The sequence below is a fragment of the Patagioenas fasciata genome, chromosome W (assembly GCF_037038585.1).
Source record: "Patagioenas fasciata isolate bPatFas1 chromosome W, bPatFas1.hap1, whole genome shotgun sequence".
In the NCBI taxonomy this organism is placed as follows: Eukaryota; Metazoa; Chordata; class Aves; order Columbiformes; family Columbidae; genus Patagioenas; species Patagioenas fasciata.
In genome coordinates this window covers 66,889,683-66,905,415 of record NC_092559.1, presented here as the reverse complement: position 1 = coordinate 66,905,415, position 15,733 = coordinate 66,889,683, and the positions used below count along the sequence as shown (strand labels likewise).

General features: G+C 47.3%; 1 protein-coding gene across 1 annotated transcript; it reads left to right on the top strand.

The window, feature by feature from the left end:
* The first annotated feature begins 429 nt into the window (after positions 1 to 429).
* Positions 430 to 6,355, top strand: LOC136115747 (gamma-secretase subunit Aph-1b-like). Its single transcript, XM_065861966.1, has 7 exons — positions 430 to 627; positions 932 to 1,353; positions 2,700 to 2,773; positions 2,929 to 3,051; positions 4,068 to 4,195; positions 4,480 to 4,603; positions 4,831 to 6,355. The coding sequence occupies exons 1-7, from the start codon at positions 430 to 432 to the stop codon at positions 4,866 to 4,868; spliced, it is 1,107 nt and encodes a 368-aa protein (XP_065718038.1). The 3' UTR covers positions 4,869 to 6,355.
* The last annotated feature ends 9,378 nt before the right edge of the window (positions 6,356 to 15,733 follow it).

Genomic DNA, 15,733 nt, shown 5'->3' with positions numbered 1-15,733 from the left:
GTCCTCCCAATGCAGGCCATGTCCCCTGTGACAGGCTTAGGACCTGGTCCCCAACTGGTGCAGGCCATGTCCTCCCATGAGAGGTCCAGGTTCACCTCCCTGTGACAGGCCTGAGCCCCCCAGTGCAAACTGTGACCTCTCATGACAGGCCCGAGCCCCGGGATTCAGGCTATACCCCTCTGCACAACAGACTCAACTCCTCCCCAGTGCAGACCGTGCCCCCCCATTAGAGACTCTAGCCTCGTCCCACTTCAGCTCAAACCCCGCCCAGCGCGGCCCTTCCGGCAGCGGCGGCGCGCAGGCGGCGTGTGACGTCAGGCGACCCCGGAAAGGAGGGAGAGGGAAAGGGAGACGGGGACGCGGAGCTGAGCCGAGTCGAGCTGAATCGCTGGGTTCTGTCCCCGGTCCCGTGTCCGGGGCCCTGCTGACATGACGCTCCCCATCTTCTTCGGATGCACCTTCATCGCCTTCGGGCCGGCGCTCGGCCTCTTCCTCTTCACCATTGCCCGTGACCCGCTCCACATCATTATCCTTATCGCTGGGTCAGTCCGGCACCGGTGCCGGTACCGGTGCGGGAGGGACACTGGTGCCACCGTGGGTACTGGCGTGGGCGTGGAGGGGGTGCTGGTACTGGTATCGGTACTGGTATGGACAGACACGCAACGGGGGACTGGTGCTGTTGTGGGCACGACAGGGGCACCGGTACCAGTACTCATAGTGGTGCCATTCTTTTCACAATAGGGGCTCCAGTACTGGTATTATACTGGTACCATTGTGGTTACCACATGGCATGGGCATGATGGAGAGGGACACTGGTATTGGTAATGGCATGGGGTCAGTAGTGGTACTAACATGTGCACAACAAGGGCAGTGGTACCAGTATTGCCATGAGATCAGTAGGGTATGGTACAGGTACTGACATGAATATGAGCCTGGCGCTGGTATTAGTACTGGTGTGAGCTTGGCAGAGGCACTGGTGCCGGTTCTAGTTACCAGCAGAGGAGGAGTGCAGGCACTACAGTGGTACCGGTACAGGCACCACCTGCCCAGCACTGGTGCCAGAACAGCACTGGTACTTATAGGAGAGTGGGCAAGGCTGGGACACTGCTGCCATTGCCAGTACCAACACAATCCTGGTGCCACACAGGATTTTGGTGCCAGCAGGCGCTCGCTCTCTTGCAGAGCCGCCTTCTGGCTGGTGTCGCTGCTGTTTTCCTCCCTTATCTGGTTTATTGCAGTTAAAGCCAGCGATCCCTGGGATGAGCCATTGCAGAAGGGGCTCTTGATATTTGGGGTGATGTTCTCTGTGCTGCTGCAGGAGGCCTTCCGCTTTCTCTACTACAAGCTCCTCAGGTAAGGGCATCTCCCACCTTGCTCCAGCACTGCTGAATGGTCTTTCCATTCTCCCAGCTATGGCGGATCCAGATTTTGGCTGGGGGCTCCTAGGCAGGGAGGATGCAAAACGTGGCACCAAGCCGCCTTGGTCCTCACTGGGAGTGCACAAGTAGTACTTGTGTTGGTATGTTGACCTCAAGCAGGTCTCGGATGACAGGGCAGAGCAGCCCTACTTGCTTTGCTGCATGGAGGATGGGGAAGGGTTAGGGATCTGCCCTCATCTCCTGGCAAGTCTTGTTCTGTTCTTAGGGGTGGCTTTGTGTCAGTGGGGACAGCCTGAAAGTGGTTTCAGTGCTCTGCAGGGTGTCGCATGGTTCCCAGCCCTGGCAAAGTCTAGGCGCAGTCTCTGCAGCTCCTGGCCTCCCTGGTGCTGCCGGCCCAGAGTGAGGGGGCTTGTGCCACCTGCTGGGTGAGCACGTACTGCATCCTGTACTGCTTTTGGATGGGTGAGTGGGTGGATACTGCATTGGCCTGGGCAGACAGACAAGAGGAGGCGATATTGGAGTCAGTATCCCTCATTGCCCCCCCAGCAGTCCTCACCTTCCCATCTGGCTGGGTGCTGGTGTGGGGTGAGGGGCTTGGGGAAGGCTGGGGGGGGAGCAGATACGTAGGCTTGCACCTCTCCCTGTGGCAGAGCGTTGCTGGAGGTGGGCAGGCAGAGGGTAGCAGAGCTCCACGGAGCAGCTTCTAACACAAACCACTGGGTTTCATTTCCCTGCGGATCTCTGTCTGCAAGCACAGCTGACCTCCTGGGGCTGCAGAGCTGTCTGTCATCCTCCTCACCTGCCACACCTCTAGCTGATAAAACTTATGAAGCTCAGCTCTCTCAGTTTTTCCCCCAAAATAATTTTTCTAGTTTTTTGAGCTCTTCCCTGCACCTTCTCAATTTTTTTCCCACCATCTTCTAAGAGAATTACTGCCAAGATCAGATAGACCCTCCTGGCATGCGCCTCCCATGCCGGTGCTGAGGCTGTTTTCTGTGTAGGGGTGCTGCTCACTTTGCACCCGATGTCCTGCTCACCCCACTCCTGCTCTTTAGGGCTGGCCTGCACTTGTGTTCCTCTGTGGAAATCTTTCCATGTGGCTTTGCATGATTTTCACATGTGTGGTTTGTCCAGTGGTTCAGGGTGGTCCTGGGGATGCTGTCCACTGCAGGTGTTGTGTTTCAGTGATGGGGAGGTTACCAGGATGGTAGGATGGTGCAGAGTGAGACCCCAGCTCCCACCTCCTCTGTCCTGGTGCTGCACCATGCCCTGGGAGGCAACCAGGCTGTGCTGGCCTCCAGCATGCTCTTCCCTCTGCAGGAAGGCCATCAAGGGGCTGGTGGCCCTCAGTGAGGACGGCTGCTCCCCGGTTTCCGTCCAGCAAATGGCATACGGTGAGTGCTGTGCAGGGCAGCCAGGCAGGGCTAGGCACAGTGCCAGGGGGAAAGAGAGGTTTCTCACCTTGAAGCTGGCTGGGTCTCCCGAGGGGCTGGGAGGTGCCTGGGGTGGCCCTGGGCGGCTGTGTTTGACAGCATCCCTGTCCCGGCAGTGGCTGGCATGGGCTTCGGGCTCATGAGCGGTGCCTTCTCCATGATCAATCTCCTGGCAGATGCGTTAGGGCCTGGTACCATAGGCATCCATGGGGACTCACAGCTCTACTTCCTAACCTCAGGTGAGGGACTAGCACCCTTCGCTCACATCTCTGCCCCAACACAGAGGTGGCAGACCTGGGGGGGCTGGGACTCAGCCCCCTGTGGTCTCCCCTCCATGCTGCACCTTGCTGCCACTCCCCATACTCATCTGAGCCCTTTGTGGTCCCCCATCACATCTCTCTGTGCCAAACCCTTTTCTCTGTCCTGCAACCCTCCCTGCTCCTCTCTCCCATCCCTCCTAGCACTTCCCAGTCTGACCCAGCAGTGATCCTACTCCTCTGCCTTGGCTCCTCTCCATTCCTCCCTGAGCCTGCGGGCTGGGCCAGGGCAATTGGCTGTCTGGTAACATCCCTGTCCTGGTTTTGTTAAAAACAAGTTTCTCTTTTAGTGAATTTGCCTGTCAGCTAAAGCCTTCATGTTAGCTGCATTTTCCTGGAGAACCCAACACATGTTTTGGCTAAACCTAGCAATGGAATGCAAACTTATTGATAAGCACGGATGGACATCTTGCGAGAGGGGCAATGAGAAACTGATAACCGAGAGACTGACCAACGGAGTATAACATTCCATTCACATGAATACTTCATATAAAAGTGGGAGATCACGAGGATCTCGGCCCTTTTCCCTTTTTCCTTCCCTTCTGCTTATGGCTGACATTAGGAGAGGACCTTGCTGGTTGTCCCTGCGAACTGAGGCCTGGTGACAGACTGAATCCAGCTCCGGTTGGCTACAGAGTCTAATCCAGGACTTTGGGTGCTGGCTCTGCAGTTGCTGAGACTTACAAGATTGGTTTTGTATATTTTGTATTATTTTCTCTATTCTTATTAGTAGCATTAGTAAAACATCTTTAACTTTTCCAACTCTCTTCTCTCTGTCCTTCTTTCCCTCCCGATCGCCTGTCCTGAGTGGGAAGTGGGGAGAGGGAGGGGCAAAAGGGGGAAGTGGGGGGGGAGAGGAGGTTAACAATACATCTGCCAGGGTTTGATTGTCACCCCGCAATCTTAACCCTCGACACATCCCTCTGCTGCTTTTGCAGCCTTTATGACCATGGTGCTGATTTTCCTTCACACCTTTTGGGGGATCCTCTTCTTCCATGGCTGTGAGCATCAGCGCTGGCAGGAGATCGCAGCTGTTGTTGTCATGCACCTTGCTGTTTCAGGATCGGTGAGTAGCCAGGAGTAGAGCTCTGTGCAGGGACCTATATTTGGGGATGGCTGTGGTGCATGCTGGTCCCTGTGCTGAGGGGGCAACAGCCTTTGGCACTAGTGAAGCAGCTGGGTTTTGGGGTTCTGCAACCATTCCTGCATGGGACAGTTCCTCTGCAAACTGAATGCCAAAGCTGGTGTTCCGTGTCCTGTTCCACTTATTGAGGTGGTGACACTGCCACCCATCTTGGCACTGCCCTCTCCTCCCTGCTCACCCTTTCCCTCTCCCACCTCTCTCCCCAGACTTTTTACAACCCCCTGTACACAGGCAGCCTGATGCCTTCCTACTTGCTGATGGCCACCGCCGCCACTTGGGCTTATCTGCTCTCAGGGGGCTCTGCCCAGAACCTGTGGCGCTTCCTGCTCTGTAAGTCCTGCTCCATAATGGGGACAAGGGACTCTGCAGTTTCTTCTGGATACTAGGACCAGTGCTGGGGTGGGAAGAGGGTGACCCAGGGATGGAGCAAGGGCATCATCCCCTTGACTGCCAAACTAGAGGAGATGCTGAGGTTTGGGTTTTTGTCTCTCCTGGGGGAAGTGGATGGGGTAAAGAGTGTGGTGAAAACTACCTCCCTCCCCTCTTGCTTCCTGCAGGTCTACAGAGCGATGCCAACCCTCAGCTGGAATCTTGAGGCTCCATGGGATGTTCCTGTCCCCAGCCACCCCTGCCTTCCCCTCCATCCTGGTGGCAAGAGCAGCCCTTGCCTTCTCTGCAATATCTTTTCTCCTGGACTGGTGGACCCTGGCCAGCCCTGGAGGGGCAGGCGCTGGAGTCTTGCTGCAGCAGTCAGCTGAGCAGTGTGGCTGGGGCTGGCTTGCTCTGCCACCCCTTTGAGAGCCCCCAGAGAACAGCTCGGTTTTGGGGGACTTGCCTTTGAATTTGGCTTTGCTGGACCTGCTGTGAGCGGAGCCCCAGTTAGCTTGCTTGGAAAGGATGCTACCTTGGACTGCCAGAGGTCTGAGTCCAAAGAAACCCATTGCTTCTCCCCCTGCTGCAGAAGATGTGCTTTCTCCTATGCCAGGGTAGGGGGAAACCTGTGCTGCTTCCTCACTGCAGGGTGGAGGAAATGGTATTGCAAAGTGCTGCCAGACTCTCGGCCAGGGCTGACTGCTATGGTGCTGCTTTGTCTGTCTCTTGGCCCAGCCTTGCTGCCTTGGGAGCCATGGACCCCCACACTGGACTGTGGTAACTTCAGTGAGCTGACATCCCAGCATGGGAGAGGATGGGCAGGGATGGTGAGTTGGGAGCAGCCAGTGGTGCTGGGGGACCCAAGGGGGCTGAGAGCATCCAGGGCAGGAGGAGAACAGGAGAAGACAGTGTCATACAGAGGGTGGCATTGGGTTTGGGAGGAGATGCAACCTGGCAACTGGTGCCAGCCCAGCTTGGGGAGGGAGTTTCGGGGGACCATGCCAGTGGATCGTTGCTCTCTCCTGCCCTCAGAGGTGAGTTTTCAGGTAGGCATCAGCCCTGATGCTGTGCTACGGAACTGGGAGAGAGAAACTGCCATCAGGCTCAGGGCTGAGAAGTCCACAGTGGGCTTTTATACCAAAAAAAGAAGTACCATAGATGAGTGGGGGTGTTAGCAAACAAAACACATAACCACGGATGTAGTTATATGCGGTGCTTTTATTTCAGCGCTGGGAAACCAGGGGTTCGCACCCAAAGCTGGTTTCAACAACTGATTCGAACTCCATTACATTTATACAATTTGGTCACATACATATTCATTAGGTTTACAATGTATGTGTTGCATATTCATTAGATTACACAACTATTTTACAATTTCAATTACATCTTTGGAACTACTCTAAGCATGCGCAGTGTCCTCTGGTGGTCGTTTAGGTGGTCTTCAGGATGAAGTAAATAGTCTTCTTCACTCGTGTCCTTTTCACCTCTTGTCACGGCACATGCGCACTATCCATATGCTCATTATAGAATCCTGTGAAACTCTTGGATGCACATCCTACACTTTCAAGATAAGATAAAGGCTAGCTTTCAGCTCTCTATTCTCAAACTAAGAAAAGAACTTGAATACAACCTGCAAAGCTTCAAGATGAGGTAAGAATCTTGGACATAGTTTACAAAACCGAATACAGCTTACAAAAAAAAAAAACAAAACAGTTCAACTATAACATTTCCCCCCTTTGAAAATGCTTTTCTATTCCTAGACAATGCATTTTCACTTCATTTTAATCAGCTCCTTCAACAACTGGCCCTGATTGTGGCTGGTCGGTGATTGTTTTTAATTGTGGCCGTGTGCGTTGTGTTTCTTCTTGAACTGGAGGGTTATCAAAAAGAGAATTAGTATAATTTCTACTAAGAACACTAAAGATACGATTGTTCCTGGCGTTTGTTCGACTTATTAGACGCTTAATACAAGCATACAACAAAAAGAGAAGAGCAACCAAGACTACAAGTACAAATAAGTTTTCCAATAAAGAATGTACCCATCTTCCCAAATTCAAGTAAAATTTACCTAGTAAAGCCCCAATCCAGATTTGTTCTGCGTCTTGTTTTTCCTTTTGCAGTTCCTTTTCCGTTTGGGTTAGTTGGGAAATGTCTTTCTCAACCTCAGAAGTTACATTTGGGATATGAATGCAACAATGATCAATTCTGTCCTTCAGATATCCACAAACACCATTTTTCTTTTAGCAACATTATGTCAAGTGCCATTCTGTTCTGCAAAGTCATTTTGGTCGTGGCTTGCAATTGCATATTGAAATCTCGAAAACGTTTCTTAGTTGTCCTTGCAAATCGATCCATCTGCCCAATTAATTTGTCAATCATTTCCCTGTTCCTATAGGCTGCTATTGGTGCAAAGAAAGATTCTAGTGCCCAGCCGAATTTAACACTGCTTGATGGTTCGTGCCACACATCATCTTCATCTATCTCTTATAGCTCTTCGTGACCTATTTTGTAATCTTAATCCCTGATCTGTTTTGGCCGCGAATTGTATTTGGTATTTTACCTTATTATCCTCTAGACCCACCGATCCATCCGTTGTCTGATCCTTGAGATACTTATTGTATATCAATGTATTGTCTCCTCCTTTGTGTAATTTTTCCCATACGACAGTCGGACTTTCCAATTGTTCTCCAATGACTTTGTAGACTAGAGTGGCGCTCTCTCTCTCAGTCACCACATATGTTTCTCTGTTAAGGGATATTTCCACGAAAGCAAGCAATCTTGGTACATACGCTGCCAAGAACACAATACGATAACAAAATTAGACATCCTGCAGTGTAATCTTAAGCATGGTAGGACCTACTATTTATGATTGCCACACCCTTGGGACTCTTTTCACTCGGGTGTAGTGTATCCAGGAGTCTATTCCAGCAACCTTAATTGTGGTAAATGTGGTTAAGAGTACTTGATAGGGTCCGTCCCAACGTTCTTTTAAAGGTTCTTTATTCCAAGTTCTTATATACACCGTGAACAATTCCACCATGGTGCTGTCACTCCTCCTGTCACATTGGACCATCGTATACACCATGGAATTGCTTCACTATATTGATACCGTTGTACAATACTCAATTACTATACTGGTGCCCCCTTTTTGCTGTAAATCTTGGCTATCTTGTCTCCTCAAGGTTGCAGCTGGTGCTGTAAAACTTATTATCTCGGCATTCGATGAAGTCTTGCTTTTTCTTAGCACAATTGGTTACATACAGCTCTAAACTAGATATTATGTGGCTTAAAGTGTTAGCTTGTTAGTAGGCCCTTATTATGTAGTTGCTTAACCCTTAAAATGTTAGTTCCCTCTGTCAATATAACTTCATAAACAAGTTTCAAAACTTTTTACATAGAACTTAACCACCTTTTCCTTTTTCCAGGTTCAGAGCCCGTGCCTCATTTGGTTATATCTGTAAACGTTAAACATCTTAGCACAAATCATGACTGCATTTCTCACAATTCCCCCTTTTTCTTTTTTATCCTATTGATTCATGCTTTGGCTTCAAAGTTAGCTAGCACTTGCCTAGCGGTGGCTAGGTCCAGTTTGGTGTTATCTTTTAAAATCATTAATTTATACCCCGTGCCTTTTGTTACCATTTCAGGATCTATAGGCATGCCTGAGATTTGCATGCCTTGGACTACTGAATGTATTAACCGAATAAAGCACGGGATCATACATGGCACAAACAGTAAACCCAGAAATGCACATACTATCATGAACCCTATTTTCTTCCACCAGGCTACCATTTTGAGACCAATATCTATTAGGTGGACCTGGCCACCAAGTGGGAGGAATAGAGGCATTTGATGAATTTGCCCGCAACACTAACTTACAAGGGGTTTGTCCAATGTATTCAGTCATTTGAGACCCCCCCCCCCATATCCAGCATGAGGTGACATTTAATTCCTGGGCTATCTTTTCCATAAGATCTATAAACGGATTTTTCTCTACTGTTGGTAATTGTAATCCCTTGTCTTTTTGCCTTATTTCTTCATACCAATCACTGCTTTTCTGTACCAATTTCTGTTTCTCTTGCTTTCTTTTTAATTCCTGAGTGGCACTCTTAACTAACTCCTCCTTATACTGATCTTGCACTCCCCCTCCATCTGAATAGCCCCACATACCAGCTTGTGTAAAACAGATATTCTTTTCTCCCCTAGGGCAGGAGACAGAGCCTACACCGAGTCCACCTTTCCCTGGGTTAGTTGCTACCCATAATTTCTCCCTTGGATTTCACACTTCTCCAATTTTGTTCTATCATAACATCCAGAATTAATATGAGCATGATAGTTTAGAACATATTGGGTTAGTCTTCCTATTCTCACATGCTCATAGCACTTGGTACAGGGATTAGCCAGGCTATGTTGGGAACAATAAGTCACCACTCCTAGCAAGAGGATCAGGTCCAGGTTTCTACACCCTCTGCCTCTCTGGCCTACCAGGTTGCAGCTGGCAGCCGAGTTCGTCATCTTCTCAGCAGCAAGGGTAGTGTCCCCGCCTTTCCTATTTTTGCCGTTAACGTGGCGACTTTTTATCGTTTCCCAACTCTTGGCCTTCACTTCCCAAGAGCAACAGGAGCAACACGAAATTTGATTTCTCTTTCTACACTCTATTCTTCCTATCACTGGTGGACTCTCTAAATTCCCATTCACCCCTTTAGTAAATACCTCCCACCATTATTCACTATTCTTTTTCTATTCTTCCAGTGGCAACTAGAATCCTCAACCTAGCTCTGGTTTCCTTATCTTCTGTTCTTAGACATTTATTACACAATTCTATTGGTAAGTTCTCTTTGTGGATATGCTTATACCACAGTCCATTACAACCTAAACATCAAACACAAAAAAAGAGAATTACATATACAACTTGGTTCAACACATTTAACTATTAAACCATTCTTATTTTCATTTATACTGGCCATTCACATTAATACTACTAATAGTAGTTAAATCACCGATCCCGTGTCAATTTCAGTTTCAGTTCCTCCGGTTCTTGAGTTACTTTCCAGGTTCTTTCTTCCATCAGTGGTCCTTTAACTCAAGAGACGTGTGTCCATTCTTTCTCTGCAGTCCAAACAGCTGTTTCTGTAGTTAACAAAACAAGAAAAGGCCCCTCCCATCATGGGGTTGGAGTTTCTTCTTTCCGGGTTTTAATTAGTGTTGCCCCCATATCTACCAAAAATTCTACTTGTTTTGTTCTTTTGAGTTTCTTCTTACCAATGCGGTGAGCACCATCCAGACTGGTCACCTATAAAGACTAAAAGGTGATTGTGAAAAATATAGTTTTCCAAGTTGCACCCAGGTTACCCTCCATGGTGTTTCACAGGCTTTCTTCACTCTAGAATGATGAATCCAGGCATTCTGTTCTCTAATATTGGTAGCAGTGAAGGATATCAGGAGGTCTTGAAACGGACCTTCCTATTATGGTTCCAAAGTTCTCTGCAAAAGACTTCACATACACATAACTAAAATGTGGCCCTCTATCAGAGGATATAACGGTTAGAACTCCAAACCTTGGTGTTATTTCATGTATCAATGTTCTAGTCACCTCCTAAACTTTTGCTGTCCTGGTAGGGAATGCTTCTGGCCAACCTGAAAAAACATCAGTTAATACCAACAAATATCAGTACCCCCCTTTTCCTGAGAGTTCTGAAAACTCAATTTCCCATTCTGGTCCAGGCCCCTTCCCCATTTGACCCATTTCTAGCTTGGGCATATTTTTGGGATTAGTCTGGAGGCAAAGATCACACTGCTGTCACCTGTTTTACAATGATATACAAATTTCTAGCTCCTGTTTCCCTAATCAAATGTTTGTATAGTGGTTCTATTCCCCAAAATCCTTTCCTATATTCTTCCCTTACTAAAGGCCAAACTAGATGAAAGGGGACAATAAGTTTTCCCTGGGGGGGTGTGAATCCACCCTTCCTTATTATATGATTCCTCTAAATCTATGATGAGTTTCGATTCTCTTTAGTATATTCTGGCTTACCTTTTAAAGAGACCTGCCCGCCAAGGACCAGAGCACTTTCTGTTTTTACCTTTTGCTCAGCTGTTTGTTTTGCCACTCTGTCCGCCAGCCTTTTCTGATTCCGAGCTCGCTTTCTGGTGTGCCTTAATATGCATGGTTGCCATTTTCTTAGGAAGCTGAACTGCTTCCGGTAGTTTCAATATCTCCTCCACACGTTTGATATATTTGTCTTGAGAGTTCAAAAGTCCCTTTTCTTTCCAAATTGCTCTGTGCACATGCACAACCCTCATGGTTAGCTGCTTCCGTTTTCAGAGTTTTCAGTAGGCATGTCTTTTAGATCTGGTCGATTGTATTATGTTGCTTCGATGGTCTCCAGGCAGTCATGATGAACTGGTTCTCCAAAGTTACCACTGAGGAAAGAAGCTGGGTTGACAGTGTTAGTGACAATAATTTCTACACCATCTTGTTAGACACTGTGTGGGATACTAGCACAGTCATTTTCTGACCCATGGTAAATCTCCGGGCCTCCTGTATATTCAGTACCACTGCAGCAACTGCCCGCAGGCATCCAGGCCACCCCTTTGCAGTTGCGTCTAACTGATTTCCAAATATTGCCGGGCTACTCTTAAATCCTTGTGGTAACACCGTCCATGTGAGCTGGGTTTTACATTTATTTTTAGGGTTCTCATTCAAATGCAAATATTGTCTGGCTAGCTTCATGGAGAGGGAGGCAAAAGAAAGCATCTTTTAAATCTAAAATGATAAACCAAGTCAAATTAGGTGTTAATACTGTCAGAAGGGTGCATGGGTCTGCTACCACTGAGTAGAGGTCCTCAGCTATTTTGTTTATAGCTTATAAGTCCTGAACCGCCCAATATGAACCATCCGGCTTGTGGACAGGCAATATAGAGGTATTATAACTGGACTCACATTCCTTTAATAACCCTGTTTTCAGGAATTTCTCTATTACTGGCCGAATTCCTTCCCTGTCCTCGTTTTTCAAAGGGTATTGTTTAATCCTTACCGGCTGCTGTCCTTCTTTGATTTTTACCTCGACTGCTGGGGCATTTTTGGCTCTTCCAGGTACATCACTGGCCCATAATCTGGGATACATTTGGTTCACAACCTCTTCATTAATTTTGCCCACTGTGGGAACAGTTACTAAAAGGAAACTCATTATTTGCACATATTGCTGATCATTTGCCTCCAGAGTAATTTCTCCTTTTTCAAATCTTATCACTGCGCCCATTTGTTCCAATAGGTCTCTCTCCAAAAGAGGATTCATGGAGTTAGGCATATACAGAAATTTGTGAATGCCTACTTGTTTACTCAATCTATATTCCAAGGTTCACAAAAATATGCTCTTTCACTTTGACCAGTCGCTCTCTTTACTACTATGTAGTCATTACTTATTGGCATTGAGAACGAGAATCTTGCTTTCAGTTTCTGTAACTTCCTCCGAATATCATTTGCTGACTGACTTGTAAATAACAACACTAACTGCTGTATCCCTCCTTCTGAACCCGACTCCAAAGGTGTATATCTGAGGGGAAATCCGGGTGCTCTGTGCGCGTTACACACAACAAAGCAGCCCAGCAGGAACGGGCCAGGCAGCGGCGACTGCCCCCCCCGCTACATCCCCCACGGGCGGCGAGCCCGGAGGAGAGGAGCTGCAGCTCCAGCTCCAGCAGCCGCCACTCTCCCCCCACCTTTTGTCGCCGCTTTAGCAGGCAGTCCACTTTTTACTTCTTTTCTTCTCACCCCAGCTTATGGAGGGGGCGAGACATTTATGTTCAAACTTCACAGCATAGGCTTGGGCTCCTCTTGCCCTTTTTCTCTCTTCATTTAATTCCTGCAACTATAAACTTTATATGCAATTTCAATTAGCTGAGCAATAGTTACGTCCCTCAGCTCCTACCTTTTGTAATTTCTTACAGATGTCAATAAACAGTATATTAAGCTTCAATCCCTTGCATTAATTTTAGATCCAAATCAGTCTATCCACAGAACAACACTAATTGCAATACAGCTAACCCAGAATTTCACATTCAAATCACTTCCCCCACTAATTTACTCTCGTGTACAGATGCATCTTAAGGGGGAGCAAGGTGGTACTTTAGTAATGGAACCGGTTCTCATTTTGTAATTATCTCCCCAAACAAAATTATTTTGGTACCAAATATAAATATACAAACTAAGATACTGAGCTCAGACACACAAACCAAATGCCAGGCTAAAATATGCAAACAAATCACAATTACATTAATTCAAGTCAATATCTTGATTTTAGCATTGCACCTTTAAGCCACTTACTGCTCAGCTGGGTAGAGGTACTGCTGGGTCTCCCTGACAAAACAGGTCAGTGCGTGCTGGAGCCCCATCGGCACCTGCCCCCCCGCTTCCTTCAGCAAGCTGGACTGGGCAAGGCTTTTATTAGTGTCTCATCTGGGGTATTACTACTGTTATCCCATAACAGGATTTCTTCCCTGGTGTACATACAAAAAGCTAAATTTGGTACACTGAGATGAGACACAGCTTATCACACACAAAACCTTCTCACCACATGCACACAGTTAAAAGCTAAATTGCTCATTGTACAGATGGTTGTACTCTAAAGATTATTACAATAGATGTGGAATGCCCGGGTACTTATAAAGATAACACACATGATTACCAAGCTCGCTATTAGTTCAACAAACACTTATCATTCGCTTTGTCCGTCTCCGTCCGGTTTCCTCGCAGAGAACACGGAACTGCGGATCGGGACTCCACACTCGCTTTGCAGTCAGACTGCATCTCAAGCACTCATTCACACAAAGCATGGTACCGGGCACAAAAACTTCTTGATCATACAACACGTAACTGTCACCATAAGTATTCCAATTACAGCTACAGCAATATAAATTTCAATTCCCGTGGGTTAAGATGTTATAAGGCGTCAATTGCCATGGGGACTCGAACCCCCGACAATTGTTAGTGGGACTCGAACCCACGACTGGAGACTCTGTTTACCCTTCTCCCGCTTCCATAACAGTCATTAGCAGGTCCATCCTGGCTCCCGTAATCGAGACGCAACAGAAGTCTCAGGGTTACTCGATCTACCCCCAAGATCGCTAGCGGCTGACCCCCTTCTGGTCGAGTCAAGTCAGTAACCCCCTTAGGTACCCGTTTACACCAATACGGGGAATTTGGCCATGCGCAGGCGTCCCTCGTGAGTTACTGGCCCCCCATGTTACAGGCCCGTGTTATAGTAAAACATAAACATACCTTATCTGCTTAATGCAAATGGTCATTGTCTGCCCCCGTGGTGACCAGCCGGAGCGGAGCGAAGCCCCTCTGTAACAAAAGGTTTGGGACACGTCTAGGAGGTCTGTTTCTCTCAGGCGGTCCGCACAGCCGGGCAGAGCTTGTCCCTTCGTGGTTGCCAAAATTGACGCACGGAAACAACTTTACAACCTATAAAGTCATAAAACTTCACAACTCACAAAGTTATAAAGCAGATATGTTTATTTCAACGTCGGAAGCAAGGGGGATCGTTCCACCATTCATGTGCAACTTCTAACAATATGAGGTGTGTTTAAATACAGTAAGGTGTTACATGTTCATAATGACCCCAGGAATGGCTATACATATTCATAACCTTTCCCCGCTTCTTATTAAAATGAGTCCCAGGTAATCATTTCCATAGTCTCCGTCTTGACCCCTCCCTGTTGTGCCTGTGCAGTGCCATCTGGTGGTCTTGAGGAGGGGTCTTTGGGGGTCTTTGGATGAAGGCTCCTTCAGCTTCGTCACAGTGAACTTTTTACCTTTGGCTCATTATGTTGAATTGACTGGAACCCAAGCTACCAAGTCGATTGAAACCAGACTGGCGCCCCCTTTTGCTGTAAATCTTCGTTATCTTGTCTCCTCAAGTTTACAGCTAGGTGCAGTAAAACTTCTTATCTTGGCATTCGATGGGGTTCTGTTTTTCTTAACATAAGTTTACATAAAGCTCTAAACTAAGCACTTATTGTGTGGCTAAGCCTTAAAGTGTTAGTTCGTTAGTAGGCACCCATTATATGTTTAGTTAACCTTTAAAATGTTAGTTCCCTCTGTCAGTTGGGCTATTCGTGAATCTTTGTGGCAACATCGTCCATGTAAGCTGGGTTTTACATTTATTTTTAGGGTTCTCATTCAAATGCAAGTATTGTCTGGCTAGCTTCATGGAGAGGGAGGCAAAAGAAAGCATCTTTTAAATCTAAAATGATAAACCAAGTCAAATTAGGTGTTAATACTGTCAGAAGGGTGCATGGTCTGCTACCACTGGGTAGAGATCCTCAGCTATTTTGTTTATAGCTCATAAGTCCTGAACCACCTAATATGACCCATCTGGCTTGCGGACAGGCAACATAGGGGTGTTATAACTGGACTCACATTCCTTTAATAACCCTATTTGCAGGAATTTCTCTATTACTGGCTGAATTCCTACTTCTGAACCTGGGTCGGAAGGTGTATATCTAAGGGGAAATCCGTGTACTCTGTGCGCGTTACACACACCCGAGCAGCCCAGCAGGAACGGGCCAGGCGGCGACTGCCCCCACCCCGCTTCAGTCCCCGCGGGCGGCGAGCCCGGAGGAGAGGAGCTGCAGCTCCAGCTCCAGCAGCCGCCGCTCTCCCCCCCCTTTTTCCACCGCTTTAACAGGTTAACAGGCAGCCAGCTTTTCACTTTTTTTTGTTTTTTTGTTTTTTTTTTTTTTCTTCTCGCCGCAGCTTATCGAGGGGGAGCTGCCCTGCCGGGCATAGGCTTGGGCTCCTCTTGCCCTTTTTCTCTCTTCGTTTAATTCCTGCAACTATAAACTTTATATGCAATTTCAATTAGCTGAGCAATAGTTACGTTTCTCAGCTCCTACCTTTTGTAATTTCTTACAGATGTCAATAAACAGCATATCAGCATATTAAGCATCAATCCCTTGCATTAATTTTAGATCCAAATCAGTCTATCCACAGAACAACACTAACTGCAATACAGCTAACTCAGAATTTCACATTGAAATAAATAACTTATGATTTTTCTATGGATAAACAACATTTAATTC

What these genes read in the sequence shown, in the direction of transcription:
- LOC136115747 (XM_065861966.1), top strand. Translation starts at nt 430, where the DNA reads ATGACGCTCCCCATCTTCTTCGGATGCACCTTCATCGCCTTCGGGCCG. An exon ending in TGGGCGTGGAGGGGGTGCTG is followed by an intron (nt 628 to 931) that starts GTACTGGTATCG and finishes CATGAATATGAG; the next exon opens with CCTGGCGCTGGTATTAGTAC. An exon ending in CTCTACTACAAGCTCCTCAG is followed by an intron (nt 1,354 to 2,699) that starts GTAAGGGCATCT and finishes TTCCCTCTGCAG; the next exon opens with GAAGGCCATCAAGGGGCTGG.